We start from the raw sequence: 27,601 nt of genomic DNA on the forward strand, positions 1-27,601 counted from the left end.
TGCAAGCAAGAATTTGCAGTTGTATTTGTGCGTAACAGGAACCATCTGCTGCACACGTTACTCCAAAATAGCTTCTCAGATTTTGGGGGTGTTCCAACCCTCTTCACTATGACTTGTATCATTTGGCCACATTAATCAGATTATGAATTACCATGGGGAAAAATTAAAATGTCTGCACCAAAAAAATAACTGTTTTTTTTTTAAATAAATTTTATTGTTATATTCCCCATACAATTGCAGCCCCCCCATTCTGACCCCAATCCCTCCCCTCCCGCCCACCTAAAAGTGTCTCTGGTTCATAGTTTTTTGTTGATTTTGATTTTCACTATCTTATAGTTATTCATTTTCCTGGTCCCTTATTTAAGTTTTCTAGATTCCTGCTATGAGTGAGACCATCCGGTATTTTTCTTTTTCTTTTTGGCTTATTTCGCTGAGCATGATCCCTTCCAGCGCCATCCATGTTGCTGCAAATTGCATGTGTTTATCTTTTTTGAATGCTGAGTAATATTCCATGGTATATATGTACCACATCTTCTTGATCCAGTCATCTATTTTTGGGCATTTGGGTTGTTTCCAAAGCTTAGCTATTGTAAACAATGCTGCTATAAACATAGGGGTGCAGGTGTTCTTTGGAATTGATGTTTCTGTGTCCTTTGGGTAAATACCTAGGAGTGGAATTGCTGGATCATGTGGAAGCTCTATGTTTAGTAGGTCCAGAAATCTCCACACAGCTTTCCACAGTGGTTGGACCAGTTTGCACTCCCACCAACAGTGCAGAAGAGTTCCTTTTTCTCCACACCCTCGCCAACATTTGTTGTTGCTAGTTTTTTTAATATGTGCCATTCTCACTGGTGTAAGATGGTATCTCATGGTAGTTTTGATTTGCATTTCCCTGATGGCAAGTGATGTTGAACATTTTTTCATATGCCTGTTGGCCATTTGCATTTCCTCTTCAGAGAAGTTTCTTTTTAGCTCTTCTGCCCATTTTTTGACTGGATTATTTTCTTAGTTGTTGTTGAGTCTCATCAGCTCTTTGCAGATTTTTGTGATCAGTCCTTTATCATTAGTGTTGGGTGCAAAAATGTTCTCCCAGTTGGTGGGGTTTCTCTTTGTTTTTGTTATTGTCTCTTTTGCTGTGCAAAAGCTCTTTAATTTGATGTAGTCCCAGCTGTTTATCTTTGCCTTCACTATCACTGCTTTGGGTGATGTGTCTATAAAGATGTCTTTGATGTGCAAATCACGTAGTGTTTCGCCTATATTTCCTTCTATATATTTTATGGTTTCAGGTCTTATGTCTAGTTCTTTAATCCATTTTGAGTTGATTTTTGTGTATGGTGTGAGGTGGTGGTCAAGCTTCATTCTTTTGCATGTAGCGACCCAGTTTTCCCAGCACCATTTATTGAACAAACTTTCTTTGCTCCAATGCATATTTTTTGCTCCTTTGTCAAAGATTAGTTGACCATAAATCTGTGGGTTTATTTCTGGATTTTCTATTCGATTCCATTGGTCTGTATGTCTGTTCTTGTTCCAATACCATGCAGTTTTGATGATTATGGCTTTGTAGTATAGTTTGAAGTCTGGGAGTGTGATGCCTCCATTCCCTTCTTTTTTTTTCAGGAGAGCTTTGGCTATTCGGGGTTTTTGGTGATTCCATATGAATTTCATCAATAATTGTTCTATTTCTTTGAAGAATGACATTGAAATTTTGATTGGAATAGCATTGAATCTGTATATTGCTTTTGGAAGGATGGCCATTTTAATAATGTTTATTCTTCCAATCCATGAGCAGGGGATGTCTCTCCATTTCTTTGTGTCTTCTTCTATTTCTTTTAACAGTGTTTTATAGTTTTCTTTGTATAGGTCCTTTACCTCTTTTGTTAGATTTATTCCCAAATATTTGATTTTTTTTGTTTCAATAACAAAAGGGATGGTCTTTTTGATTCTTGGGATACAAGGAACATACCTCAACATCATAAAGGCCATCTATGACAAGCCAACAGCCAGTATCATTCTCAATGGTGAAAAGCTGAAAGCAATTCCATTAAGATCTGGAACAAGACAAGGATGTCCACTCTCACCATTGCTTTTCAATATAATACTGGAAGTCCTAGCCAGGGCAATAAGACAAGAGAAAGACATCCAAGGAATCCAAATAGGAAAAGAAGAAGTCAAACTATCACTATTTGCAGACGATATGATATTATATATAGAGAACCCCAAAAACTCCACAGAAAAGCTAATTCAACTCATCAATCAGTTCAGTAAAGTGGCAGGATACAAAATCAACACGCAAAAGTCAGTAGCCTTCCTATACACAAACAATAAATCTGAAGAGGAAGTAACTGTTTTTTTTTTAATTCTTACATTGTACAGTTAGGTACAGAAAGACTAGGAATTGGATGGTGTTAATCTTCAACTTAAGGTTCCAGAGCCAAGTGGACAGAACTTTTTCAGTGGGCAGCCTGCCACAGGAGTCCTTCCTACAAATTGCAAAAGGGCAGTCTTTGCAGTTTCCAATCTAGGGAGAGATTAATTGTTGCCTGTAATATCATTTATCTCAGTGTTTTAGGTTCAGGAATATGTCCTTGGATAGCAATGGGTTCATAGTAGTATTCTTCAACAGTCCAAGAATTGATCAAATTATTTTCAAGAGTCTGAAAGAAGAAAAATGAGTCATGTCTCTAAGGCATTGATTCCTTGCTTTGTTGGGAGTCCCTATCATCTAATTTGCCTGTTGTTTTTTTTTAAGAAATTGGATGGCACTATAAAAAGAACCTATAAATGTATAAAATAGTGTATGTGCTTCTGTATTTTGGAGCTGTAATGTGGTCCCTATTACATTAAGAGGCATTGTTTTAATCTCCAAGAATAGAAGCTCATTATTTAGTAATGATATTTTGTAATATAGCTAAAGTAGTGCTATGTTCTAAATCTAATAACATCAAATAATCATAGGACTGGAAAGGATCATTTGAGGTTAATCCCCTGCCTTCAGGCAAAAAAAAAAGAGCATCATTCTGATGCTCTTTCTCAAGTTACTAGATGTGAAATTAATAAATTTAACTGTTATCTTATGCTTCTTTGTCCTGGTTATTGATGAAAATGTTTAATATTTAACAAGTAATAACTCCAAAAGAATGTTTCATCTTAGTACCAAACAAAACACTAACCCTGACATAGTTACTGATTCCCTTAAATAATTTGAATTTCAGGATTGGGTGCAGTAGAAAGAAAACTAGATGCAAAAGAAACTACTGCCCTCTGCACTATGAACTGGGTCCTCACAGATCAGAGATCACCATGACCTTAGATGCACATGTCTAGTGAAAGTCTTGAGACTATGCAATGCCTGGGAGCAATTAACTATTTTCTCTGGGTACACAATAAGAAGTCATGTGACTTAGATGGCATTTTACTTGCTCACTGATGATGGAAAAAGCTTGCTAAAATGAAAGTAGATGGCATTTACCATTTCCTCTTAGACTTTTATTTCTGTGGTTGAGGCAGAGTAGTTCATCTTTGTTAAGCAAGATTTATTCTTTCAAATTGATGATTTTGAAGTATAGCTGTTTTCTTAAAGGTTTCTGTCAGTTGATTTCTTTTTTATTATTATTAATTTATTTATTTATACAAGCACTGGGTACAGTCAGAAGCGCAGGAGGGTGAGAGAATTCACCAGAGCCAGAGCAGGGAACAGAACAGGCAGACTGACGAAGTACACTGCTGAGGGGAGCAGCAGGTGGCAGGAGAGGTCTGTGCACCGTGTGGGACCCTTCCCGGTGGCCGGGGTTCGAACAGGCGCTGCAGAGGTTGAGGGCAGCTTCACAACTCAGTGCTCAACCGCTGCGCCACCAGGGAGGCCCTCTGTCAGTTGATTTCATCTAAGGTTTCACAATTTTTATTTTGCTTGTTTCAGTTTGCTTTGATTTGGTTTTAGTTTTTAGTTATATTTGAAAATCATTTTCTTAAACGATCTCTATTCTAAGTGTTAATTTCCTCCATGTTTTCCTGGAGTTAATGAAAACAGTAAATGGAAACTTTACCATAGCTTAATTATTTTTCTTCATAAACTCTTGAGACATCTAGATAAATTGACCAAGATCTACAGATTTGAGTCATGTCATTGTATCATTGTATCTTAGAAATGAAAAGGACATTGAATATCAGCTAATCAAATGTGCCATTTGAAAAATCAAAATTTTAATTAATTTAATTGAAGACTAATTAAAGTTGATTAATATATTTAATTAAATAATTTAATTAAAGCCCAGTGATTAAATGACTTTTCTGAAGCCAGTTTATGAGTTAGGTAAAACCATAAAGTTGATCTTTTCAAATCTGATTCTGGATTCCTTCTATTTAGATCCTATTTCCTAACAATCCAATTTAGGTTGTAGAATATAATTATTACATTTATTTTTATCATTGTTCCTAACAGTAGCAGGCAAAATGGTGGTTCCCAAAAATGTCTACATCCTAATCCCTAAAATATCTGAATAAGTTATATTATATGACAAAAAGGAGTAAGGAATTAAGATTGCTAAACAGCACTTAAAATAGGGAGATTAACCTGGATTGTCTGGGTAGATTCACTGTAATCACAGAATCCTTAAAGGTGGATGAGGGAGGCAGAAGAGGAGGTAGAATGATGCCAAGTGAGAGGGATTTGAACCACAGTTGCTGGATTCCAATGTGAAAGAGGCAAGGAAGGCATATGGGCCGCCTCTGGGATGTGGAAAGGGCAAAGAATCAGAGTATCTTTCGAGCCTCCAGAGAACAGTACACATAATCCTGTTGACATTTGACTTTAGCCCAGTGAGGTCTGTGTTGAACTTCTTCCCTACAGCACTATAAAATAATAAATTCTACATTGTTTCAAGCACAAATTTGTTGTAATTTATAGCAGTTAAAGGGACCTAAGACACTCAAAGTACTAATGGCTGCTGCTCAATAGAAAATTTTCATTCCACAGAATATGCTTCTTAATCTGCTCCTTTTCTTTTTTAATACTACTGTAAGATGGTTAAGACCGTAAGACAGTATTTGCTTCTTGCTGGGAAGCAAATATCATTTAATATTAAGTTATTGTATTTTCCATAAACAGATACAAGTCATGTCCAAATTACCGTAATGAAGAAGAAACCAGGAGGGAGGTTCAGAGGATGTCCTTGACATACTTCATCAGACTGTCCTTGGGGCAGCCGGAAGAAAAGTAGACATTTGATGTGTGGCTGCAATTCTCTGCATGTCAGATAAAAACATTTCAAGGCTTGACTGTGGATGATAGAAGTTTCTGCAAACTAGACTCTGCCTGAATAGTCACAGTGCTATGATCAAGGACATTAATCTTCATAAAGATTTATCCATTCTAATCTTACTTGTATACATTCTACTCAATAGTACCAAAGAGAAATAAGTTACACATATCCACGCCTGTGCTTTGCCCTAAAACTTTTACTAAACAATCTTTTATAGAAATAAGCAGGTTTTAAAGGTTCTATCACTAATTTTCGTATAACCTTGCTACACATTATTTGTAGGTTGATTAAACCAGTTAAAGGACAAGCAAGCAGAAAACTAATTCCTTAACTGCAGTCATATTTTGCCTAATAAATCTTAAACTTGTTACTATTTCTGAATTTCCACTCATCAAGATATTTGGGACTGAGTAGTTTCCTGAGACATGCAACTTTCAGTGCTGAAGCCAGGAAAGCACTAAGGTTAAAGAGACCACAGAAAGGGCTCAAGCGCATGTTGTTGTATGGCAGCCCAAACCCCTGATTCAGAGTGCTCTAGGTACCTAAGGAAATAATTTTCCAAATTTAGAGCCCAAGAACATTCAAATATGTGATGTTCATGCCAAGGAAGAGCCAGCCTTGCTTATAACACCCAGTAGCCTTCTCAGGGGATTACTTCTTTTTTGTGGTGAACAGGTCAAGTTGAAGAGCAGCAGGACACATGTGACTCCATTCACTAAAGCAATCACTCTGGATCTTTGTCTGTGGTCCCACATGTGCTAATCGGAGCCCCTACCTTGTTTTATTGCAGAGTATTAATCAACAACCTGAGATCTGCACTGGAGACCCAGTTTGATAGCCAGGTCCGCGCAACTGGACACAGTTATGTCAAGTACAACAACTGGGAAACGGTATGAAGTGCACATGATTTTTAGATAGACATTGCTTTAAGAATTGAACCAAGAACACCACATTAATCCACAAATTATTCCATTTGGTAGATCGAGGCTTGGACTGAACAAATCGCCAGTGAGAATCCAGCTATTGTCTCTCGCAGTGTCATCGGAACCACTTTTGAAGGACGCAATATGTACGTCCTCAAGGTAATCATTTTTAACCATGACCTCACCAAGTCTCAGGGCTTCGTATCAATGAATTCTAATATGTTAACATCTGTTTTACAGACACACAGATCCCAAACATTGTTATAAGTCTTTCCCTGACTGCATCCCCCAGAGAATCAGATCCCCCACTTTCTTTTATCATATGTGGATTTTCAATCATTATTTTGATTTATTCAAGAAGAAAAAATGCAATAAAATAATAAAAGTACTATAAATTTAACCACATTCCTGTAAGCAATGTAAATGATCATCTACCTTGATAAAATTCTTCTCTCCCAGATGTTGTTTGCAAATCCATTTGCTAAAGAGGTTCATAAACTTCTGTCTATCAGACAACATTACAAAGCATATCAATAATTTGTTTTTGTCATCCTCTAATGCCATTTTGTCATGTAATTCTAATGAAGAAAATAAAAAGACAAGGAATAAGTGAGAGAGAAGAAAAATTCTTACAAGATTAGCAACAATCATGATTACTTCTAATTACTCATCCAGTTGTCTTGGTCATGTCACCTAATAATAGCAGCTGAAAATAACCTCCACGTGAGTACAATTAAGCAGGGTAATCAAGTATCTTCTGAAAATACGAGCTGTCAAGCTTAATAAAAATAATAAACAGCCATGTAAGTCTTCAGCTCAAACATTGTGAGTGTCTAGAGGCAAGAACATTCTGTGCTAGAATTATGTTTTAATTTAATCATGGGATATATCTCTTGCTGCTGTCAAGTTTCACCTGTTATGTCCAAAACCAGACAGGTAGTAAATGTTAACTTTGAAATATAATGTATCAGCTTCCCCTTCCTTTTTCTTTGTGATAGATTGGCAAAGCTGGATCAAATAAGCCTGCCATTTTCATGGACTGTGGTTTCCATGCCAGAGAGTGGATTTCTCCTGCCTTTTGCCAGTGGTTTGTGAAAGAGGTCAGTATGTAGAGTGATTTTGGGCAGAGGGAAACAGAAAGTATATTTTCAATCCAAACAATCCTTTATAACCTAACTATAATAATAGAGAAAAATAACACAGAAAAAATAATTCATAATTCCAAGTTCCCATTTTTTTAAGATTTGTTTATTTATGCTTACAAGAACTGGGGTAAAGGCCAGAGGTGTGGGGGGGGTTGAGAGGATTCACCAGAGACAGAGCAGGAAACAGAACAGGCAGATTGACTGAAGTACACTGCTGGGAGGAGCAGCGGACGCGTCCAGAGAGGTCTGCAGCACTATGTGAGTTGCTCCCTGGCTGGCCGGATATCGAACTTGTGCTGCAGTGGCTTTGGATAGCTTCATAGGTTGCATCTTAATCCCTTGCACCACCAGAGGAGCCCCAAGTTCCCATTTTTTATATTAATTCCAACTTTCACTAGGAGACCTTAATATGGCAAGATGTTAAAATAGTTAGCAAATTATATTTACTTGAATTCCATTCACCTGAACTTTCTTATCTATGTTTGGTGGTAAAGTTAACTGGCTCTATTTTAGATAGGCAATTTAAAAGTTAATATATAAATAAATAAATTATAAAAAATAAATTAATTAAAGTTAATAATTGTTGATAAACCACAAACTTACTCATTAGCTCCTGGATAATAATCATTGTATACAGAATAAAAGGAAACAATACACTTTACCCTCTTTAAATGATAAATTGTTTTTCATTCCTTATAATTCTATTGATAGGAGATACTCTAAAACCTTAATTTTGAGCCCATATTGATAGAAATAGATGACTCAGCAGATAAGGAGAGAGAAGGAACAACTTTTTCTCATAGAAGAATTACAACTAATAAATGTACAAAGAATAAGCAAAACAGAAAATTTCTGTTAAAACACCACAGTAATAATCATTTCAGGAAAAAATAATGGCTAAAAGTTTAGAGAAATAAGACATTTGCACTTTCAAAGTGTCTCTCCCAAAGTAAGTATTAAATTACAAAACAAAACTTACAGTAAAGAAACCTAGCAGAAACTTTCTGATCCAGTTGATACAGGTTATTATCACGAGGAACCTCATCAGTATAACATAAAATTAAATGATTCTACTCTCTGATATTATGCACCCCCTAGAACCATATCCTGTGCCACATCATTTTTAGTGATATTGTTCCAAAAAATGCATAACATCCCTCTAATTGTTAAAAAAAATTCAGACAAACCCAATAATGAAACTTCTGCAAAATAATCCGACCAGTACCCTTCAAGTGTGTCACTGATGAAAGATAAGGAAATACTAAGGAGTTATAACAAATAAGAGGCTACCAAGAACACATGACAGCCAAATGCAACACAGGATCCTAAAGTGGATCCTAGATTAGAATGTGGACATTAGTGGAAAAATTGCTAAAATCTGAATAAAGTCCATAGTTCAGTTTTTAGTATTTTACTAATGCTAATGTCTTCACTTTGATGACTGTACCATGGTTATTTATATAAAATGTTAACACTAGGGGGAACTGGGTGAAGGGTATATGGGACCTCCCTGTATTTGCAATTCTTCTGGAAGTATAAAATTATTTCAGAGTTAAAAGTTTATAATATCAAAATGTTCTTAAAGTGTAAGTATATTATTACATGCAATTTAATTCATTTTGTTTAAGGCACTTCTCTATTTGTTACAGTCTTGTTTCTAGATATGTTGTGTATCCAATTGGCATCATGTAACTTTAGTGGGCATCTCATCATCCACCCTCTAGAAAAAAAAAGAACTTCTGTCCCTACTTTGGTTATCTCCAATCATAGACCACTAAAAGAACATGGTTCTATAGATTCTCCTACCTAAAAACACATGTTTATTGTGTTATTATAATGAACACACATGTGTAGAGTTACAAAGTGTATATAAAAACTCTTATTACATAGAAAATTTGAAGATTTTATAGTCCATCAAACATGCATGGAGTATCTGGGTTTAAGATTAATATAATCCCAGAGACTCAGAGAACATAATATAAGGATATGAGGTCCTTCACTTGGAGATAAGTTACTTCACTCCATGTTACTTAGCACAGACAAATAGTCCTGTAACAGGTTTCCCTTCTTAAAGAAAAAGAGGATTAAGAATTCTGTCTGTCATTATGTGTGGATCTTTGGTGAGTGAGAGACTCCACAAAATCCCTCAGTGTGAACTCACTTATTAAATGGAAGTTTTCTCTTTCCATGTTGGGTACTCCCTCTTAAAAGAATATCTACAGAAGTTTTCAATTTCTACACAAAACATGCACAGATTTCTATAGGCATTCCTTAATAACTAGGAATAGGTCTTATCCTCATAGCCTAACTAAAAAAAATAATAATAATAATAATAACCGTGACGACTCATAGAAAGTAAATATATAAGTTCTTTAAAAATCTAAATTCATTAAATTCTTGTTCCACTTTAAAGTAAAAGATTAAAATAAAAAATAATAACATGGTTTTTGTTCTAGATGTGTTGTATATCCAATTGGCATCATATAACCTTAGTGGGCATTTCAATAAAAGACACTGCTTTCTCTACCAAAATAAACATTTATCCAGTATGTAAATTTTAGCAGCATTGTACATTCCATTTTTCCATGAAATTCTGCTTTATACTTCATATACAGGCTGTTCGTACCTATGGACATGAGATCCACATGACAGATCTTCTTGAAAAGTTAGACTTTTATGTCCTGCCTGTTGTCAATATTGACGGCTACGTGTACACATGGACAAAGGTATATGAACCAATATTGAGAGCTGATGAAATTAAAACCAACCACTTTGCATTATATTTGTCCTTACCATATAATCCATTTTCAGAACCGAATGTGGAGAAAGACCCGCTCCACCCATCCTGGGTCTTCCTGCATTGGCACAGATCCCAACAGAAATTTCAATGCTGGTTGGTGCAGTAAGTATCTGACTGGCCATTTTGCACACATTTGTTGAAAATCATAAGAGAAAAAATAACATAGGAAAGCACAATAATGTCTAAATCAAGAAAAATGTAAAATTTTTGGAGTTTTGACTTTCAAAAGCATATACTATAGTTTGTTTATTCAGTCAATAAAAATATTTTTATGCCCTATTTTGTTCTTTTCTGTGCTGTGCTAGAAAATTAACACTGAACAAAGCAGGAATAATCTTATTGTCAAATGTTCAATCTAGAGGATACCATTGTTAAATAAAAAATATTTAAAGAAAACAGTTGTATAATTATCATCTTAGAATTCAGTTCTCAGAAAATGATTATAGTAGTCTCCCCCTTACCCACAGGGGATACAATCCAAGACTCCCCATAAATGCCAGAAACCATGGATAGCAATAAACCCTACATATACTCTTTTTTCCTATACATGCATGCTTATAATAAAATTCAATTTATAAATTAAGTACAGTGAGAGATTAACTATAATAACTAATAATAAAGTAGAATTTTAAGTGTATTGCAATAACACTTAGAATGTTCCCCCCTCTCTCTTTCTCACTCTCAATATCTTATTGTACATAATATTTTCTGACCATATTTGACTGCAAGTAATTGAAACTGCAGAAAGCAAAACCCCAGATAAGGGGGCACTACTCTACAGTAATACAGAAATTTCTCACAGATATTAGTTTGTCCCTGACTTGTGATTTTAATACTATATTGATCTTATTATATAATGCAACAGAGGGACACACTGGGGGTTTCACATGCAACTTTTTAACCCTGTCAGTAATCTTGTGACTAAATGTATATACTTTACAATGTATATACATATATGAGTATGATTAAAAGAACTTTCATGAATACAACTTATTTTTAACTCCCTAATTTAAAACTTTGAAACATGCCCTATGAGAAATTCAGTAGGTGACCAGTTGCCATTAGCAAAATATATGTCTTTTTCAGAAATCGGAGCCTCTAATAGACCCTGTGATGACACTTACTGTGGACCTGCTGCAGAGTCTGAAAAAGAGACCCATGCCCTGGCTGATTTCATCCGCCAAAACCTCTCTTCTATCAAAGCCTATTTGACCATCCACTCATATTCTCAGATGATGCTTTATCCTTATTCCTATGATTACAAAATCTCCAAGGACAATGCTGAGTTGGTAAGTAATTACAGTAGAGATTTGGTATTTCACTCAAATTTTTTAAAATTTTAATCTTGAAAAAAATGTAATTTCTGGAAGTTCCATGATTGATGTTTGGCACTAGGAACAAAATAACATACAGATTTACGGGGAATCTAGAGTTGGCTAGATAAATTGACCAATAGAAATATGATTTTTTTGATGCAGGAAATGGTTCACCACAGGTAGTTTATTTACTGATCTTCAAAATGAAAATAATTCTGCTTCCTTCTGCTTTATGGCAGCACTGACTCACATGATGATTTCAGACACATATGGAATAATCAACAAAGTTACTCAATCTTAAACAAAATCTTCATCAGAAAGTCAATTTTATCAACTTGGCTTGAGTTGGATTTCACAAAGGCAAATTATAGCAGATGTCTTTAGGAATTTGGCATATTTGGTTGATATGAGGTTAATGATGAAATCCTAAAATTGCTTAATTAGTGGGACACAGAAGTCAATCAATCATTGAAAAAATGACCTGAATGGATCCTCATAAGATATAGGGAACAATGCAAAGAAATTTAACTGTCCTGATGAAAACTAGCAACCTTTTTGGAGAATCCAGATAAAATCATAAAATATGTTAAATAATATGGGTTTTATAACATTCATATTAATAAATATATCAATTCATACATTCTTTAGCAAGCATGTTTGAATTCTTCAAACACTGTTTTTTTACTGAACATCTGGTTCCCAAAAGTTGGGACCAATTATCAAAAGAAGCAAGTAGAAGATTTAAAGCAGATGATTTCTGCCAAAAAAAAAAAAGGAAAAAACATTCCTAAAAACATTAGACAATGATTCTATATGACTTACCTAAATGCATAAATTTAAAGACCCAGTAACTTTTTTTATTATTTTTATTATTAAGGCTACATTCATTTATAGCACTATATGATTTAGAGGTACAAAATCACACCCCTCAGTTATATGTCATCACACCACCCCCACCACCTCCAAAGTACCAATTGTCTCCATCACAGCCCACTGAGCACACTCCCCACTTTGCTCTTTCTTCTTTTGTTCCCCCTCTGGTAGCCTCAAATCTATAGTGAGAATTTGTTATTGATTTGGTTTTATTTGAGCTTTATGTTTGTTCATTTCTCTATATTCCACATATAAGTCACACAATCCCTTGTGTTTCTTTTTCCTTCAGACTTAGTTTGCTTATCACAATCCCATCCACTTCTGTCCATGTTGTTGGAAATTGCAAGTTTATCTTTTATATAGCTGGGAAGTATTCCATTGCATGTATCTGTTCCACATATTTTATATCTGCTCATGTGTCCGTGGGCGTTCAGATTGTTCCTATAACTTGGCTATTGTAAAAAGTGCAGCAATGAATATAGTAGTGCATATATCCCTTCGATATACTGTTTTGCATTTTTTGGGTAGATACCTAAGAGTGGGATTGCTGGATCATATGGTAGATCTATTTTGATATTTTAAGTGACTTTCATACTGTTTTCCATAGGAACTGGACCAATCTACATACCCATTAATAGTGTATAAGGGTTCCTTTTTCTCCACATCCTCACTAACACTGGTTGTTTCTGGTCTTTTAGATATGGGTCATTCTCATAGGTGTGAGATGGTATCTTTTTATGGCTTTTATTTGATTTTACCTGACAATAAGTGATGATGAGCATATTTTCATGTTTCTGTGGGCCAGCTGTATGTCTTCTTTGGAAAAGTGCCTATTAAGCTCTTCGCCCATTTTTTTGATTGGGTTATTTATTTTCTTTTGGTTGAGTTGTATGAGTTCTTTGTAGATCTTGGATATCAGCCCTTATTTCTCCCATTCAAAAGGCTATCCATTGGCTGTCTTCATGTTTTAATAATAGTTGCTTTCACGGTATAAAATCTTTTTAGTTTGACATAGTGACAATTGTTTATATTTCTCTTGTTGCTCTTGCTGTTGGAGACAAACACAAAGATATTGCCGAAGCCTTGTGTCATACAATAATAATATCTAGTGTCTTGGCTACTCTAAAAATCTCCAAATTATCCTTTAAAAAAATGAACCAAGTTCTACTTTTAGAATATAATAAATAATTTTTGCTACTTTCTTTGGTAGTTTTATCCAGAAAAAAAGACCCAAAACACAGTATTAGCAGGTTCTGTGGGCCAAAACACATCACACCCCAAGTGGTGTGAAACCTATCCACCAGAATGTGAGCCACTGATATTCTTCTCTAAGAATCATTTCTTCATTTATAATCAAGGAAAATGAGGTAATAGTAAATGAGATATTAGAAACCCTATCCTCCATAACTGTTTTTAATTCTAATTAACAAAGAAGTGGAATAAACAGAATTAAATCAAAGTAAAATATTCATGATCTAGTCTCAAAAAAAGCACTATGAGCCTCTCTGGTGGCCTAAGGGTTAAACCTCAGCACTATTGCCTCTACGGCCTGAATTCAATGCTCAGCCAGGGAGCTAACCTACATAAGATGCAGCAGACTTCAACTGTTTTGTCTGCTGCTCCCCTTTGCAGTGTATTTCAGTAAATCCACCTGCTTTGCTCCCCACTTTGTCTCTGGTGAATCCTCTCACCACCCACCACTCACCACCTCTGGCCTACACCCCAGTTCTTCTACGCAAAAATAAATAAATAAAATCTTAAAAAAAAAAAAAACTAGCCACAGAATAATCTTATCTAAAAATTAAAGAAAAGTACATGCTACTTCTTATCCTTTCCAAAGCATGTTAAGTTAAGTGGCTAAAATGCAAAAGTTCGTTCTACTTACATCACAGTCATTGATTTAAAAGTTACTTTGATTTCCAACTTTTTTTTCTATGACTAAAATTTTTTCTAGTCTCTTAAAGTAAATATTTGTATTCTACTACATAAGGTGAATGTTATTTTATTATTGACTTATTCGGGAACTAAATTTAGTTCAACACCCCGAAGCAACATAACTAGATTCTTTCATTGCTAATTCCAACTGACTTACTTCCTAAGCACATTATGCTAGATCATAACTGTAGTGTTATTACAAATACACGTGTAACAAAAATAAGGAAGAATACTGGTTTTTTTTAATTATTTTTATCTGTAATGAGAATATCAAGAGAAAAAGTCAGTCAATCTAGAAAGATGAATGACCTATCCATATCCTGTGCCTCCATTTTAATCCTCAGTTAGAAAACTGTGACCCTCATTATAAGAAGATTAAAAATATAAATTTTTGGCATCATATCACATTACAGATAACTCAGAATTTTCTTAAAGGAAAAATGCAAAGCAGACTTTGCCTTATACAGAATTCAATATATATATATATGATTTTTCTTCTCTTTAGAGTTATGAAATTTATAAGTATGCATTATAGCAAAAAAGTGTTAAAGGCGAATAAGTCGACTCAAGGAAATTATTTTGTACTTAGATTAGCATTCCCAGCCCAAATATGAATCTTTTGATATTACTAGCAATCTTTTGATGTCTGAGTCATGATAAAAGTATATGTGGCTTCATTTCTGAAAAATCTTAATATGTAGATTACTGACAATTACTCATATCATGAGATAACTTTCAGAGAGAAGAAAGGCAAAGACGGGTATGCAGAATCAGCGAAGTAAAAGAACAGGAGAAGTAATAACATAGATTACTAAGAAGGTTAGCAAAAAATATATCTTCAACAGATCTATATTATTTTCTAAAAGTGTGCAAACTGATTTCACATACACTATAAGTTTCCAATATCTTCATAGACAGCCCAGTTCTCAATGGTGATTTCTTTAATATAAAACTGTCACTATCTTTAAAAGAAAATTTATGAGAATTTAGAAGAATACTCTTACATTTCTAAAACTCTAAAGGATAATGAAATACTGAATTGTATAACCACTTTATTTTTAGAGGAAATAAAAACTAGGAGACAAAATTTAAAAGGCTTCTAACCCTGTCCATATCTTTGCATTTACTAACATTTATTGAGCACAGGAAAGCTCCCTAACTTCGGTCCACCTTTTCCCAAAGAGGCCTACATAGTGCTGTTATAACAATATCATTTCTAAGTTCAAAAACCCTTCTAAATTCAAAAGCAAAATAATATTGTTTCAACTAAGTGTCTTTTTTTAAGATTTATTTATTTATGCATTCAAGAACTGGGGTACAGGTCAGAGGTGTGTGGCGGGGGCAAAATCAGAGGATCCACCAGAGGCAGAGTGGGGAGCAGAATAGGCAGATCCACTGAATTATACTGCCGAGGGGAGCAGCGGGCAAGACAGGAGAGGTCTGCTATGCCATGTGGGTAGCTCCCTGGCTGGGGATGGAACTTGTGCTGCAGTAGTTGCAGATAGCTTCATAGGTTGACTCTTAACCCCTTGTGCCACCAGAGAAGCCCTTCAACTAAGTATCTTGACCCACTCCTTCAACTGAACAGAGAGACAGCTTATGATCACTATAAAAATAGGCTGATTCAGGGCAGTTTGCACCATATTTCTGAATTAGAACTGGGGAACCACATAGCTAGAAAACTTGGACATTCTCTGGTTATAATTTCTCACTGTCCAGCTGAGATAGTGAAGGCTTGGCTAGGCCAACAGCAGTACTGGAGACAGTCTTGGACTTACAGCTACTGAGTTCTGCAGCATATTCTACACTTACGCACAAACACACACACCGGTGTGGCCATGTTCTATGTTCGCACTCCATATAGCTTTGCAGAAGAACATTCATCAGATAAAGTCCTTCATACCAGAAATCATATCTTTATTTTGTCTGTCCTTGGACACTGCTACTGATTTGCACTGGTCAGCTCACATGCCGAATTCATAGGGTCTAGTCTTCATGATTCTGGCCCATGCTTTCATGGGTATATGTTCATTAACCAGGGGAAAGATGGCAATAACCAGAAAAAAGATGGCAATCTTTCTGAAAATTCATTAAACTTAACTGAAAGATAGAAATGCATTTCTAAAGTCTAATACTGCCCAGTCCATTAGCACTGCATTACCACTTAAAGGGGGTTTTAATGAACCACCAAGATAAAAGTTCACTGTTCCAGCCAGGTGTGTGAGTATATAGTAAAATCATGATTAGAAACAGACATAAGAATCAGAGATAAGAAATATTGTGATTAGGAAGTAAACGGATGCAAAGTCATGCACACGCCCAGTGACAGATGGCACATGCTCCCCTCTTCCTTCCCAATGACCAGTAACAAGGCCATGGTCTCCTGTCAGCCAGAATAGCAGCTGCTAAAACAGACAGACTTTAAAGCACACAAAAGATCCACTTCAGAAATATTTTCAGAATTTCTAATCTTAAAAGTTTAAATATTTTTAAATGACAGCTACAGAGTTTCCTTGATTAAAGAAACCAATTGCAACTTGCCATTGCAAATGACTTCTTGGCCGTTAAATTTCTCCTAGAGCTTGGTCACAAGGTGGCTCATGAGGTAATCACCAGAGATTTCACTGAGCACCTAGTAAGTCCTCTGAATACACACAGTTCCTGCCTTTGAGAACTTAAGATCTTATTCAAATGATAAGCCTCAGAGTCAGACACCACACAAGTACAGAACTGGAAGTTTCCAAGTCGGTACACATAGGAATTTAGGGCAGCAAAATGGCAATGCCTGACAGAGCTATTCAAGGCAGGTTATAGAGAAGACATACGATTTATTTTGAATCTCAAAATACAGGTAGGATTTGAATGGCCGAATAAGGAAGCTTTCACTTTAGGCATAGAAAAGTCAACAGGTTTTTGTGTGAATTGAAAAACAGAGTTGAGGAGGTTATTAGAAAGGAGTCAGTCTGTTTTGTGTTGTCTTGTTTTGGAACAGTAGGGTAAGGAAACCAGATTATAGGAGACTTGAATGTCTGGATGAATTCTGTGTGATAGAAGGCCCTGGGGCTTGCAGTCTGGTCACTACAGGACTAGTTTGAATTTCAGATAAATAACAAATAATTTTAGAGTAAGTAGTTTCCAAATATTGCATGGGGCAGACTTTTACTGAAGAAGTATTCATGGTTTATCTGAAATTTGAGCTGCTGGATCTGGCAGCCCTACTGCCAAAGTGGTATTCTAGCAGGTTGACTTAGCAGTAGTATTTAGGAGACAACTGTTCTGTCTTATGACCTTCAAAGCACCTTTAAAACCAGAATATTCCTGTTTAATTTTTTTCTCTGACACTTTTATTTACCACAGTCTTGTTTATCTGACTTTCTTTAAACTAATGTTTTCTCTTTCCCCACTGCTAGGGAACATTTGGTAATGAAGAGACATTTTTTGGTTGACCTAATTCTGGGAGTAGCATGGAATAAACAGCCCATTCTGGTAAACAGCCCAAAATACACAGGACAGTTCCCACCCTCAACAAAGAATAATCCAGCCCAACATATAAAGAGTGCTGAGGCTGAAGAACCCTGCTTCAGACAAAGATAAGAACAGAGTCCCATTCTTGGTCAAATTCCCTGGTTTTCACAGGCTCTTACACTCTCTTCCCAAATGGTTTCTCTTACAATGGTCTATCTTAAGTGCCAGACACTGCATCTGCCATTATATAGCATTTATTTTTTAATATTTATTTGAAAGATGCACTACTTCCTACAGTCACACACACACACACACACACATCTCTGGACTTTACAACTTCAGCTGACTCATGCTTCATATTTTCTTTGAATTGTAAAGAGTTTACAAATATGTATGCACATCAGCCAAAGAAAAAATTTGGTTTATATCAGTGAAAGCATTCCCACAATCCCAGTGGGCTCTGCTGAGCAGGGCAGTCTTTGCTCTCCTAATGCAAGCATGTCCCCTTATGCCCTGCTTTCTCTAATCTTAGGGTTTTGCTGCCAGAGCCTGTACCTGCTTACCCTCCTCCTTTTTCTCAGAAACATGTTAGTTTTTTCAAATCCCAAAGGCTTTCTCCTCAGAGCCTGCTTATATAGGGCTTAAGGACTTCTCCTTTTGCACCAGAGTTATAAAAGTTAAATTTTTCATTGGTCCCTTGGTGTAAATTACCCATTATCACAGGACAGAGGAAGGAAACTGCAGTTAAAGATCATTTTGATGCTTCCATTATCACATGTATTCACCCATAGGGATGGTTAAACTCGAAACTTAAGTTAGAAACAAGTTCGGAAGAAGATTTCCTTTGAGTCGTTTTATACCCTGAAATCAGTTTGAACTTTCCTCTTCTTGAACTGTAATAATAGAAGAGTGGATGATTTAAAGAGACAGCCTCTTGTCAGGACCTTGGCTGTGCACGTGGAGGTGCTAATGAGGACTATGAGTGTTCTTGAGAATGGGGGGCCCTGAGCACATGTTTCCAAGAAGACAGGTCAGTGGAAAAGAGCACCCTCACCTTATTCATCACACCAACAACCAGGAGCTCAGAACCTGGAGGGATATTACACAAGACTTTGGATTTGAAAAAAAAAAAAAAAACTAACATGTTTCTGAGAAAAAAAAAGAGGAGGGTAAACAGGCACAAGCTCTGGCTGCAAAGCCCTAAGATTAGAGGAAGGCAGGACAAGGCGTAAGGGACATGTGTGGATTAGGAGAACAGAGACTGCCCTACTCAGCAGAGCCCACTGGGAGTGTCTGGTCCTTTGTCTCTGGGCTTTGAGCTAGATGTAATATTTTAGATTCTCTTTGCCTTTTGCTCTATGTCCAAGGCCTCTTTTTGAGAAAACAGGTGAGAAAAGAGAACATGCATAAATTGTTGTGGGAAGCTCATCTCTGAGGATTATTAAAAGCTGGTGCTGTTTGGCCTTGACTGAAAGCAAAATTTCTCTTAAAGCTTTTTATATGTAGCTTCCTTCTATTCTTTACAATCGGTAAAGCCAGCTTCAGCAACCCCTCTTTTGATGTATTTGAAGGCCATGAGAAGTGAAAAAGAGCACAGGATTTAAAGCAAGAAGAACCTAGCTCAAGTCAGCCACTTAGGGTTCTTTGGACTTGGGCAAGTTCTCTTGTCCTCTCTAAGTTTCAATTCTTTTATCTGTAAAATGGGGATAAAAATATCTAGCTCTCATCAAGAGTTCTTTGTAAAGTCTAAAGTTTTATGTAAATATTTGTTCTAATTTTGGAACCACTGGGCAAGGACGTAAGGAAGCCCCCCAGTGTAGAAAGTGTCATTAATTGGAATTTCAAGGTATGGACCATGCTCTATGTGTTTTTGCTTCTGAAGGTTTTTTGTCAGTTGTGCTAGTCCCTTTTTTACAGAAACACAGAAGGGAAGTGAGTTACCACTCTAAATTTTCAGCAAATGTAGGAATTACCTCTCTCTGTACTCCTCCTTCCCAGAGTCAGTCACCTAGCTCAAATGGAGCATTCCTGTGGGGTGTGTTTTCCCTCAGGGAGTTCCATTCTGCTAGAAAATTCCATGTCTATGCAATGTGCACAGATAACATTGGAAAGATAAATGAATAGCACTGGTGAAAGTATTTGAACTCCTCAAAAGGAAAGTTCCACACTGATTATGGGGATTTTTGCTAAGAAAATTGGAATTTAAGCTGTGATATTTGGTTGATTAATGTCTATTCTGACTCTGTTTCTTGGTCTTGGAGAGACCGAAAGAAAAGGTCCGCAGAAGTTAATTTTTTTAATTAATGAAAATAAGCCAAGTGCACTGCAATGTTTAAATGAGGCATCTTATCAACCATAACTACATTCTGCCACCACCCCACAAGCACCCACAACCTCCACTCAGGTGGGTTACGGCTCAGCCTTGGCAGAGCTCAGAACTCTGCACCTCCATCCAGATAGGTAATGCCCAGAAGTCTTAGTAATAAGACGCAATCAACCAAGTGCATGCTAAGTGCCAGGTAATCTACTGAGGGTACCAAATGAATAGGCAAGAATTTCTTCTTGCAGAAAACTCTCCTCTGATGTTTAAAGATTATTCTGATTTCATTCAGCAATGGGCCCTATGTAAAAGGGTGGAGAAAAAATATACAGGTCTAATGTCTGGGTTAAAATAAGAGTGAACTACAAAAGCAGTTGATAGTGGCACAGTCATAGGACTCTGGAGGTGTGTAAGCTCTCACAAAGGAGGAGGCTCAGTTCTCCCCAAGAGAGTGAGAGGAAACTTTGAAAAGGTGATACTAAAACTGAATCTGGAAGAACAATAGCAATTCTCTATGTGAAGGAGAAGAGGATTCCAACCAAGTAAGGATACTTGAGTTGTGCAAGTATGGAGAGGCAGGGAATGGTGTACAAGGAGGTAGTTCAGGGAAGCCTCACCAGAAGGAACACGGGACTACATAGCAAGGGTTGCAGTATGAGGGAGGAGAAGGGACTGGTTCACAAAAACTGTGCCAAAAGAGAAGATTGGACTTCAACACGAAGTGAGAGAGCCACTGAAGGTGTGCAATGAAGGAACACTCAGAAGGTGAGTGATGAAAGAGCTATCAGATGAGGAGCAATGAGGATGAGGGGAGCTGAGGCCGAGGCACAGACCAAATGTTCCTTGAGTGCGCACCAGTAACAAGAACAAAATGACAGCTGATGTCAATCTTCAATATTGCTTCAGCATCACAGACAGCAAATGAGGCCTATGAAGGCTTAAATGAGGCCTATGAAGGCTTAAAAAGCATTTCTATATCACTTCACAGCCCCAGAGTATGAGTTGGGAAAAAGGCACACTGAATATTGTCGTTTTGTCCTAATGGTAGTTATGATTAATTTGATAAGTTGATGAGTCAAAAGAGATAACAGATCACGAGTAGCCCCTTTGGTTTTGAATGATAACTCAAATATATTACATTACACCAATAAATATATTGAAAAACTTGAAGGCAATTAACATTTAGGAGTTCAATAAATAATGACAATGACCTTCTCTAGTTTTAATAACTCTTCTAGTCTTAATAATTTTTCACATTTGGAACTAATTCTGAAGAATCATTTCTTTTTTCAGTTTTGAGATATAATTATAACATTGTATAAATTTAAGGTACACAATTTGATATTTTGATATGTATGTGTATATATTATGAAATGTTACCACAATAAATTAGTTAACAAATTCTCTTTCTCACATACTTACCATTTTGTTTTTGTTGCTGTTGCAGTGAAATTAAAGCTCTATTCTCATAACAACTTTTTACAATATATCACTGACTATAGTCACAGTGCTGGACTTTAGAGCCCCAGAACATATATGAATCTTATTTCTACTAACTAAGGGAAGTTGCTACTTTGTAAGGAAAAAAAGGATTATTCTGATCTCATCACTGACCTCACAGTTTACCAGGTTTATGTACAAAACATAATCATGATGCCAAAGCAAGAAATATAGCTAGTTTTGTAGCCAGAGGGAATTATGGCTAATTCTCCATAGTGAACAGTTTTTTTTTAATCTTTATTTTCCATGCAGCTGCATCAGATCTTACTTTCCAAGTGATCCGTTCAAATAGGCAGAGTAGCAGTGGACATGGCGGAGGTCATGGTGCAAGGAGGCGTTGGGGACAGAGCCTTCTCCTTGAGGAACTGAGTACAGGGGGTTGAAGTTCAATGGGTCTTATGGAAGGGTGATGCAGTTTCTAAGAAAAAAGGGTGCACAGAAGTTAATACCCACTACTTTTTAAAATTTTTTAATCTAAAGATCATCCAAGCTGAAACTAGCAGTCATCCTTAGAATGAGTTCCTAAGAAGGGCTGTGCCAGCACCGAGCACAGTATTAACTATGCAGTCTTTTAAGCGCCTGCTCAGAAACTCACATAATCTCTCATGATTCAGTCTTGGCTTTATAACCTGTCATGTTTCCAGTTAGTTTTTGTTTTGTTTGGAGAGGAGGAGTTATTTTGCATGTATTTGATTTTTGTTTGTTTAGCAGTAATGGACAACTTCATTGCATAACTATGAAGTTCTTCTTGCCACCTGCTTTTCTCTTACCATCTCCAGAGATAAAATAGCTCCAGAGATAAAATTCGATTCAATATAACCTAATTCTTAATATACAGTGACATTCTGCTATGTCAACAAATGTGATATCTGGGACTATTACATATCACTATAGTTTCATTTCTCTAACCTGAACTAAGATTTTTTAAAATATATTTAATAAGACTAAAAATTCCATTAAAAAATTACTAACTTGTATGTAAATATCAAAGAAAATGAAATAAAAATTGTCTTCGGCCTCTAAAACAAGACTTACTGCTAAGACCCAGACTTTACTGCAACAATGATTTTAAAACGAATATAAGACATAGATGTCAAATAATCAAGTAGGAAAAGTGTTAATCATCCTCATTATTTCAACAAGTAGTTCCTGAACAACCATTAAGTGGCAAGTCCTGAGCTAGGTCCTGAGTCACCGAGTTAAAAGGTGGAAAATTCACTGAGCTCTCTCAGAGGCCAGAAACTGTTGCTGACACAACATGATACTCTCGTGTGTGACAAAGGCAAGCTCAGGGTGAGTGCTTGGGGAGAGCGTTAGGGAAGGCATCCTTTCAAAAGAGACACTTGGGTCATATAACTAAAGTAGCTGGAAAAATTGGAATGGCTATTGAACAAGTATAAAACACTAACCCAAATTGTGCCATGTACATTTTCAATCTCTTAAAAATAATGTACGTGTGTGTGTGTGTGTGTGTGTGTGCGCGCGCGCGCGCGCGCGCATGCACAGTTTACTTATTCACTCACTGTTGGGTCTCTTACAGAATGCGCTGGCTAAAGCCACTGTGAATGAACTTGCCACGCTACATGGCACCAAGTACACATACGGCCCAGGAGCTACAACTATCTGTGAGTCTTGGCTTCTCGATGTACAAAGAATATGAGAGCCTAAAAAATCAACAAATGGTTCCCAAAGCCTTTCCTTTCTGATCATTTAAAGTCTGTGGCTTTTGCCTCGTAGTAATTATATATATATATATATATATATATATATAAATATGTCATCCATTTACTTTTTTCTTTTTTTTTTTTGTGGGACCCTCGCTGGTGGCCGGGATGGAACTGGTGCTGCAGAGGCTGCGGGCAGCCTCGCAACCCAGCGCTCAACCGCTGCGCCACCAGGGGAAGCCCTCCATTTACTATTAAAAAGAAAATGGTATCCCTTTCAACTCATGGGAGAAAAATTGTTCTCTGAAGACATCCATTGAGCATCTTCTATGTGCCAGACCCTTAGTGGGTGCCAAGGGAAAAAGGAAGGATGGAAAGAAAGCAAGGGGAAGGAGAAAGGGAAGGAGGGACCAGCACAAATCTTCCAAGAATCCACATTCAGGGAGAAGGAAAAGTGAAAGTCGATTGTATGAGGGTGGTAAGTGCTGTGACTGAAGGCCACAAAAGGGAAGAAAACACGCAAGGACCAACCGAGCCAGCTTGCAGTGCCAGGATGATGACACAGAAGCTTTACGTGGAAAAGCATTAGCCGGTGGAAAATATAAGAGGGAGTATGTTCCCAGCTCAAGAGACTGCATGTGGGAGGTCTACTTCATCCTCCAGCCACTTCCAGAGGCAGACCAGAGGCAGGCATCTTTCCCTCTCACCACTCACGCAGTATGTGGGGAGCAAATGGCTAGAGACTCACTGAGGGAGCGTGGGTTAGGATGAGACCCCACAGCCTTGCGTGCTGCAGAATTTAGATTACACTGGTGTGGGCCTCCCTGGTGGCACAAGGGGTTAAGCACCGCACTATGAAGCGATCCGCAGCCTCTGCAGCACGAGTTCGATCCCAGCCGGCCAGGGAGCAACCCACATGGCGCAGCAGACCTCTCCTGACTCACCAGTTTCCCCCCTCAGCAGTGTATTTCAGTCAGTCTGCCTGTTCTGTTCCCCACTCTGTCTCTGGTGAATCCTCTCACCTCCCCGCATCTCTGGCCTGTACCCCAGCAAAGTAAGTTTAGAAGTACGATTTGGACTCATTTTTTAAAACAGCTCCATACCTTTTGTGATCGATTTTACTGGAGAATTGTCCTACCTATAATATTTTGCAGAGCAAAACATTTATAATAGTAAAAGGAAGCTGGAATTGTTTTAAATCTCCTTCCTGAATTTGAAGGTTTTTTTCTGTTGTTTACAAATTTCAGATCCTGCTGCTGGGGGCTCTGATGATTGGGCTTATGACCAAGGCATCAAATATTCCTTCACCTTTGAACTCCGAGACAAAGGCAGATATGGCTTTACCCTTCCCGAATCCCAGATCCAGGCCACCTGTGAGGAGACCATGCTGGCTATCAAGCACATCGCCCAGTACGTCTCAGAACATCTGTACTAGTGGAGAAAGCAGAGATCCTTATTTCACTCTTTGTTTATTTTCTGTCCTGAATTCTTACTATGTTTACCTGGAGGTTTTCCAAAACCTAATCTTTCTTTTGAGCTTCTGGGTCTATTAATTATATGTGGGTCTTTTAATATTGATTATAATAAAAGTAAATCGTTATAATTGAAAAATGTGACAGACTGTCTATTTCTTCATGGGAAAAGATGTGAGCAAATGACTTGGCAAGTCACTCTTAAATGAGATGGGTCATTCAGATGGAATTAAAGTCCTTGGGATGTTACCAATGCTGGTGGAATGCACAGGTTTTAACGTGGGGGAAGGGTCTTGGGAGGAGGAAGAAATAGAAGGGGAAATTTAGCATTGTAAAGGGTGGTATAGGTAAAAAGGTGCCGTCTTGGCTGAACTTTCATATCTGCTCATTCATGTTGTTTTGTGAGCTGCCTACCAGGTGCCAAGCATTGTGCCAGGCAATGGAGAATAGAACAATGGCAAGGAAAGAGAGCACTTCTGCCCTCAGTGGCTACATAGGCCATTTGGGAAGACAGAAATAATTATCACAAATAATTATCACTTAACCAATTATTTAATAATCGGTATTTTAATTTACATGAAGAAAACAAATGCTAGGCATGCTGTCGGTGACAGCTGGTTCATGTGACAGCACAGAGCAGAAAAGTAAACACTGATTGTTAAGTGTCTGATGCAAAGATAGAATATAATATCTGAACAGCACCAACCAGGATGGTGGGAGGCAATCCTCAAGTTCACCACCCCAGTTGTGGGGTTATAGGCTTTTTACAGGAAGGCTTATGTGCAGAAAAACAGGGAAGTTAAAGTTAGTGTTGTTTACGGTTGCAGGGGCTAGAGGGTCGATGTTCATTGGCATTTATTGCAGATTTGCAGACTCAAGGGATCTGCAACCAAAGACTGAGGGGACTGTGTTACGTCATCTGTGCAATGGTTTTCTGGTTTCCCGAAGAACAAATTAATCCTTATCTCACAGCTGTGCATTCTTTGATCTACAAACAAAGAGATAGGTTAATGTATGGCCAGAGGGTTGGTAGTGGCCTGAGACTTAGGCAAGCTGTATAGATTAACCTTTGAAGGCCTGGGTTTTGGGCCCCATTTCAGGCAGACTACATAAAAAGAACATATAAAGATGTACCCACCTGAAGTGGGAGAGAGTACTCTCTCTCAAAAACAGCTGAAAACTGAAAAATTAGTCACACTTAGCTGGGCCAACATAGTACTGCTTCTAGGCCCATGACTGTAAGGAAAAAAATCCAGAGAAGGTGGAGCGCCAAGAGGGACATGTGTAGGCACTGAGCAAGGAAGCAGGGCCATATCAGGCAGTACTTATGGATCGCGGAAAGGATTTGGAACATTGTCCAACAGGAAGCCACTGAAGACATTAGATTGTAAGAACCTGATCAGTGGTGTTTCTTAAACACTAGACAGGGTAAGGTTTTGAAAGCAGACTGAAAGTGAAGCAAGAGGGTACCTTGCTAGCACTGTTGTGTCTAAAGTAAATAAAGCAAAAAATACTCTGTGACTTGGACATCACACATGACCTAAGGTTTTCCAGAATTAGAACTGAATGTGCTGATGTTGGAGAGTATTGTACAAAGTTCAAATTTTAAAGAACAATAACACATATTTGTTTTATAATTCAGGGACATCTTTTATTCTAAGGTCAGAGAAGAAAATATTAACCCATTATTTCCTGCATGGATTCAAGGAAAATTGGATTTCATATCTAGAATAATATATTGAAATACCTATAACAGTGTTCTATTCAAAAACAGTGTCCTTCAAAGTTACGATGATTTCAAAGTTGTCATGCCAAACAATGACTAATTTCATTAATTGACCACTAGATGGTAGCAGCGCAGCTGCAACAATTTGTCCAGTAATCATCCTCAAAACAATTTAGTAACACATCATTTAATAAGCAGAGACAATTTTCTCTTTCTATTTAATATATATCAGTTTTGTAAAGTTGAGGGCCAGTTCCACCAGAGATAGCTGAGTGATGTTATCTTGTTGAAGGCTGCAATTCAACTCATTGATAGTTTTACAGGACACTCCTAGTAACCTCAACCTCTAAGGGACCCTGTAGCCCTAAGTTCAGAAGTCATGTGAATAAACCAAAAAAAATCTTCCAAAGTTCCTAAATTAATAATTTAAAATATAAATTATAGGGGCCTCCCTGGTGGCGCAAGAGGTAAAGCACCGTATTACGAAGCAATCCGCAGACTCTGCAGCATGAGTTCGATTCCCTGCCGGCCAGGGAGCAACCCACATGGCAAGGCAGACCTCTCCTGTCTTGCCCGCTGCTCCCCTCAGCAGTGTATTTTAGTCAGTCTGCCTGTTCCATACCCCACTCTGTCTCTGGTGAATCCTCTCACCCCCTGCATCTCTGGCCTGTACCCCAGCTCTTGTATGCATAAATAAATAAATCTTAAAAAAATAAAATATAATATAAATTATAAATATATGATGTTTTCTAAAATTCCAATGATTTTTAAAAGGTGAATAAGGAATAGGAAGACAAATATGCAAACATTCTCATTCATAATCCCATGTATCCCATTTCCTGAACCATTTTTGCTTTTTATTTTGATACTTGCAGTTACCTGATCTATTCAGCATACTGACAGTGGCCAATTGTAAGGCTATTTTTTTTGTTACTTTTTTTTTAATTTTTTTTTAATAGAGGCATGCTTATTTATTTATTTGTTTGTTTGTTTGTTTCTTTTGTTTTGTTCATACATGCACTGGGTACAGTCAGAAGCGCGGGAGGGCGAGAGAATTCACCAGAGCCAGAGCGGGGAGCAGAGCAGGCAGAAGGACTGAAGCACACTGCTGAGGGGAGCAGCGGGCGGCAGGAGAGGTCTGCGCACCATGTGGGACCCTCCTCTGGTGGCCGGGGAGCAGCTGGGGATCGAACCGGCGTCGCAG

General features: G+C 37.3%; 1 protein-coding gene across 1 annotated transcript in view; it reads left to right on the forward strand.

The window, feature by feature from the left end:
• The window catches only part of CPB1 (carboxypeptidase B1), a gene marked incomplete at its 3' end in the record, with an annotated part of 34,688 nt that extends 10,054 nt beyond the window's left edge, over positions 1-24,634 (forward strand). Inside the window, exons 4-11 of the mRNA XM_084231471.1 lie at positions 6,049-6,148; positions 6,239-6,340; positions 7,180-7,281; positions 9,942-10,052; positions 10,138-10,228; positions 11,213-11,415; positions 23,076-23,160; positions 24,447-24,634. Of these exons, the coding sequence (XP_084087597.1) occupies positions 6,049-6,148; positions 6,239-6,340; positions 7,180-7,281; positions 9,942-10,052; positions 10,138-10,228; positions 11,213-11,415; positions 23,076-23,160; positions 24,447-24,634 (982 nt within the window). The remainder of the gene's footprint in view (positions 1-6,048; positions 6,149-6,238; positions 6,341-7,179; positions 7,282-9,941; positions 10,053-10,137; positions 10,229-11,212; positions 11,416-23,075; positions 23,161-24,446) is intronic.
• Between the last annotated feature and the right edge of the window lie 2,967 nt (positions 24,635-27,601).

The sequence above is a fragment of the Talpa europaea genome (genome assembly GCF_964194135.1).
Source record: "Talpa europaea genome assembly, chromosome: 4".
NCBI classification, from domain to species: domain Eukaryota; kingdom Metazoa; phylum Chordata; class Mammalia; order Eulipotyphla; family Talpidae; genus Talpa; species Talpa europaea.